We start from the raw sequence: 4997 nt of genomic DNA on the forward strand, positions 1-4997 counted from the left end.
TTTTTAAATTTTTTTTGTTTTTTCGGGGATGCATCTCCGAATTAATCAAAATTTCAATTTTTGGGATTTTTTCGGAAATGTACTTCCGAAGTCTGAAAAAATTTAGAAAAAAAATATTTCGGAAATACATTTCCGAAACAGGGGTAAAGTGGGGTTTTCGCTGGGGTGACCCCATATGGAGGTGGATAAAGAAAAAATCTAATTTTATTTTTCTAGCTTTTAAGGTGATTGAAGTTGTCATAGGAAATAAAAGTGTTGTTTATGATGTGTGAACAGATGACAAAACTCTTCAGTTAACCATTCAGTTGGGATACGGAATTTCGGCTTCTAAATTATAGAGCACAAGAACAACAAACACACGTTTATTCCATTTGATAAAAAGTGTTCATGTAGTGTAAATAAAACTGTGGTGGCATTTGAGAGATTTTTTTTTCTTTCATTTTTCTACATTTATTGTGTTTAGATCTGACTGCTAACCTCTAAAAAAAAATCAAAACTGTAAATAGTGTTCACGTCGTTGTATTTAATGTGAGAAACTATCGGTAAATGTCCATAAAAATGATTTAATTGCCCCCAATATCTTAAACCGAAAATGATTACACATGCTAAATCTTAGAGAAGCGAGCTATACCAATAAGAAAAGATTATCTCTGCAAGAAAATGTGCAAAAGCAAAATCAACATAATTGCTGACTTTTGTTCTCAGCTTTGCAGTGGAATGACCAACACACCCCTGGGTTCTTCATTTTTGGCGCGCATATGCGGAATCAACGCCTTAAGTGCCGGTGGGACCTACACTGTGCGCTTCAGTGGTACTCTTCCGTAAATAAACACTAAACTAATGGATAAATGGGTCAAAATAATCACGCGCTGCTGTATTATAAGAAACCAACACTCTTCTAACGGTCCAACCTACACACAAACGCCACAACAGACAGAATCCGAATCACTTCCGCTTTCTCTCTCCACCGCCACCAAACTGTCGGCAGAGCTCCGAACAGCCGTGGTGCGTACAATGCAGCTCAAACTTAGCTCAAATCTGAGGCTATTCTGCTTCGGCTTGGCCTTGAAACTCGCCCTTCTGCCAACTGCAGCGGGACAACTTCAGCACCATACCCTCGACATGCATTGGTATCCTGGAACCGCCACCTGGTACGGTGACCCCAACGGAGACGGAAGCACCGGTGGAGCGTGTGGATATGGTACATTGGTGGACGTGAAGCCATTGAGGGCGAGAGTAGGGGCGGTTGGTTCAGTACTGTTTATGAAAGGGGAAGGTTGTGGTGCGTGTTACAAAGTGAAGTGCTTAGATAATAGCATATGTTCAAGGCGAGCAGTTACGGTCATAATCACCGACGAGTGCCCTGGCTGCCCCACTGACTCCACCCACTTTGATCTCAGCGGCGCTGCTTTTGGACACATGGCTATCTCCGGCGAGAATGGTCAGCTCAGAAACCGCGGTCAAATTCCTGTCATTTACCGAAGGTAATATTAAAGTAATTTCTGTTTACAACCTTACTTTTCATGAAATAAAGTAAAATAATGGTTTTTGTTTTATACAAAAGTAAAAAAAGTAAAGTATCACTGGTTTTTTGATGGGTTGCTTTCTGAACTTTACCTTTGACGACTTCTGTTCTTTTCTCGTTTAATGTGGTGCAAACAATTGAATTTTCATTCCTTTTCTTTTTTGTTCTTTGGTTTATTTATATAATATAATAACTCACCTTAGATTCCTTTTAAGGATAAATGATTTATCTCTGTTTCCCCTACTCTGTTTGTTTCTATAAATTAAGGTAAATAATGCATAAGTGCATTCTATGCTGAATCATGATTGATGCGATTCAATTCAGTGCAATGCAACTTTTGTTTTCACGTAGCCTAGCGGCTGAAATTTATCCTTTAAAGAGGAATATAGTGGAAGTGTTTGAACTCACGCCTCTACATCTCAAGTCCATGCACAGCTATCAATTAAGCTGTCTTAACTGGACATTGCAACCTTTTTGTTTTGTGGATTAAGGGGAAAGACACGTTTTAAACATAAATTTTTTCTAATAAATGAATTTTGTCTTGTGTGAAATGCAGAACTCCGTGTAAATATCCAGGGAGAAAAATTGCCTTCCATGTTAACGAAGGTTCCACGCCATTTTGGTTATCACTTCTGGTCGAATTTGAAGACGCAGAAGGAGATATAGGCACCATGCATATAAGAGAAGTATGCACTTTTGTTTTCCTCTTGCTTAAGTTTATGTTTATTTTTATTGCTAATGTATGTAGACTTGATTTATTTAACTAGTAATATAAAGTGCAAAAATCTTTGGAACAATGAATCTTGAAAACTGTTGCAGATTTTGACTGGAAATATTTGTAGTAATCTTTCCGTTCATACCAGAGAGTTAAAGTATTCCAAATTTTGGGGGCGTGTCTATTAAATCACGTGCATTTGTCCCACTCTTTCACCATCTTTTGCAATTGAGAGAGAGAGACCCTCTCCTCTCCTATTAATTATATTTTCTTTTCTTCCTTATGCTGCTTTTTCTCTTTACTATTGCTACTATTTTCTGCACTCAGCATGTGATATGGGACCTACCATCTTTAACTAGCATTCCTCACTCTATAATGGGGTTGGAGTCATATAAGTTTTATAAGCAGTTTGAGCAATGAACCTAACTTTATGTTATTGTTTTTAATTTTTGTTGACAGAATGGTTCTAGTGAGTGGCTGCAAATGAATCATGTGTGGGGTGCAAATTGGTGCATTATTGGGGGACCTTTAAGGGGACCATACTCTGTTAAACTCAGCTCTTCCACTGGTAGAACCCTATCTGCTAGGGATGTTATTCCTAGCAATTGGGTTCCAAAGGCCACTTACACTTCTCGCCTAAATTTCTACCCTTAAAACACATCCTTTGCAATCAAGGATCCTTCCTATAGTGGGTAAGTAATAACCACATTTTACCTAGTTTAATTAATTAAATGGTCACGTCCCATAACACAAAAATAGTATTCATGGGTTCCCAACCCTCTTTCTCTTAGTTTGCTTTATACACTTGTATTTTTCAAAAAAGAAAAGTAGCCATTAGATTGCACAAGGGCATTCAATGGTATTTCCCTTTTCTTGTTTCTCTTTTTTTGTTTCCATACCTAATTTTATGGTGTGTTACTTGTGGTAGTAAATGTCATATGTAGCCCTCTCCAAAATCGGAGAGAGAGCGGGTAGGGTAGTATCCTTAATTTTATATGGAGTTGAATGTGTGTACTGAGCCAGTTAGGCCTTTAATGAACATTTATATCCAAACCTTTGAATGTCTTTAAATTTTATGTTGGATTAACTATGTTTTTGTCTCCTTTTTAATATATCAATTTTCATTTTTAATATTTTTTGAAAAATCTTTCAAATTTTGGTCATATAAATTTCCATTTACAAATTTTAATTTTGTTTATTTACAAAAGTTAATGATAGGAGTGTGCATGATTATTACACCAGCCAAATATATGGTCAATTCAGTTTTTAAAACTACTTCAATAATGCTAGTTTATTTTGTAAAAACTACTTTAGATTTGGATCAAGTCGGTTTAAAACCATTTCATACCAAAAACCAGTTTTTGTTAGGACCAGTTTTTTTTTTTAAAATGAAACTCAATTTTTAATCCAACAATTTCATCATAACTATATCCAACTGTTTTAAATTCTCTTTTAAAGTCGTTAACCTTACATCAGGACATTTCTGAAATTCGATCAACAATCGTTTGATTTTCAAACAATTACAAAGTCTTTCATAAAGAGAAATAACAAGAAACAAAATCACAATTCAAAGGTGCACTAGTGTGATGAGAATTTTAACAAGGTGAAAGTGGAATAACAAATCAGCCTTGTCATATGTTGATTTATTAGAAAGAAAAACTTCGATTAAATGCATAACATGAGATGGTAATAAAATTATGATATAAAAATGCTAAGAAATTATTAAAAGAAGGTTTCGATTATCAATGGAAGAAATAAATATGAATTAGGGGATTGCTTATTGCACCCAAAGCATTACTTCTTCACTCAACTGAAAAACCAAAATTATTTCTAAAATTTGGAAATATAGCTTCTGACATTTCCCCATTCACATTTGTTTTTGAGTCAGGCGTTAAGGCTATGTCAAAAATATAGAAATACATCTCCATATAACTTACGGAGATACATCTTCGAACGTTATTTTAATCAAATATGCGCCTAAGTCTTTTCTTTTTCCCCACTTCTCAAAACTCTTAAATTCTCAAACTCTCAAAACCTCTCGACTCTGGAACTCTCCAGACTTACAAACTCTCAAACTCATTCAACACACTTCCAAGTTTTTACCATCAACGTCAAATTGATCAAAGAGCTCAACATCAAACTCATATTTAATAAGTTTTTTGTTTCTCTATATTTTTTTGATTTCAATATACATTTGTAGAAATTGAGTATTAGGTTATGTTATAGGTAGTTTGGATATGCTATTTAAACGAGTAATGTGTTTGATAACTAGTTTAAATGATCAATGCATTTTTTTTTGGATGTTGAATTGGACTGCATTTTTACCATTTTCGTCCTTTTAGAGTTGTCGAACATTACAGAGATGCATCTCCGGATTTGTTCAACGTTTTTCTAGAAATTGGAGATGCATTTCTAAATTTTTATGTCTGCATTGTTTGGCTTCATTTCATTGTATTTCATCTGTATAACGCTTGTGTGGTTTAATTATTGGCATTATGATTGATATCTAAGATATATTGAGGCACGACAGAGTTGCGTAACATGCATCAGTTCAGAAGGAAATAACTCGATGATCCCAGACACCAAACGGTTCTAGTTCGATTGACGTGGAGGCGTCAACTTCTAGGGCTCATGCATCTCATCCTTTGTCTTCTCGTGGGAGGGTGGTGCCACCTCCTGATGCGCCTAAAGCCTCGTCGTTACATGTTGAGGCACCCAATGCACCCAAGGCGGCACCCTAGGGGTTTAGAGGAGACC

At 35.8% G+C, this 4997-nt stretch overlaps 1 protein-coding gene across 1 annotated transcript; it reads left to right on the top strand.

The window, feature by feature from the left end:
- The first annotated feature begins 825 nt into the window (after window positions 1–825).
- Window positions 826–3311, top strand: LOC131640028 (expansin-B3-like). The gene is made up of 3 exons (XM_058910445.1): window positions 826–1484; window positions 2082–2211; window positions 2700–3311. The coding sequence occupies exons 1-3, from the start codon at window positions 841–843 to the stop codon at window positions 2892–2894; spliced, it is 969 nt and encodes a 322-aa protein (XP_058766428.1). The 5' UTR covers window positions 826–840; the 3' UTR covers window positions 2895–3311.
- The last annotated feature ends 1686 nt before the right edge of the window (window positions 3312–4997 follow it).

This window comes from Vicia villosa, unplaced genomic scaffold, assembly GCF_029867415.1.
Source record: "Vicia villosa cultivar HV-30 ecotype Madison, WI unplaced genomic scaffold, Vvil1.0 ctg.002903F_1_1, whole genome shotgun sequence".
Classification (NCBI taxonomy): domain Eukaryota; kingdom Viridiplantae; phylum Streptophyta; class Magnoliopsida; order Fabales; family Fabaceae; genus Vicia; species Vicia villosa.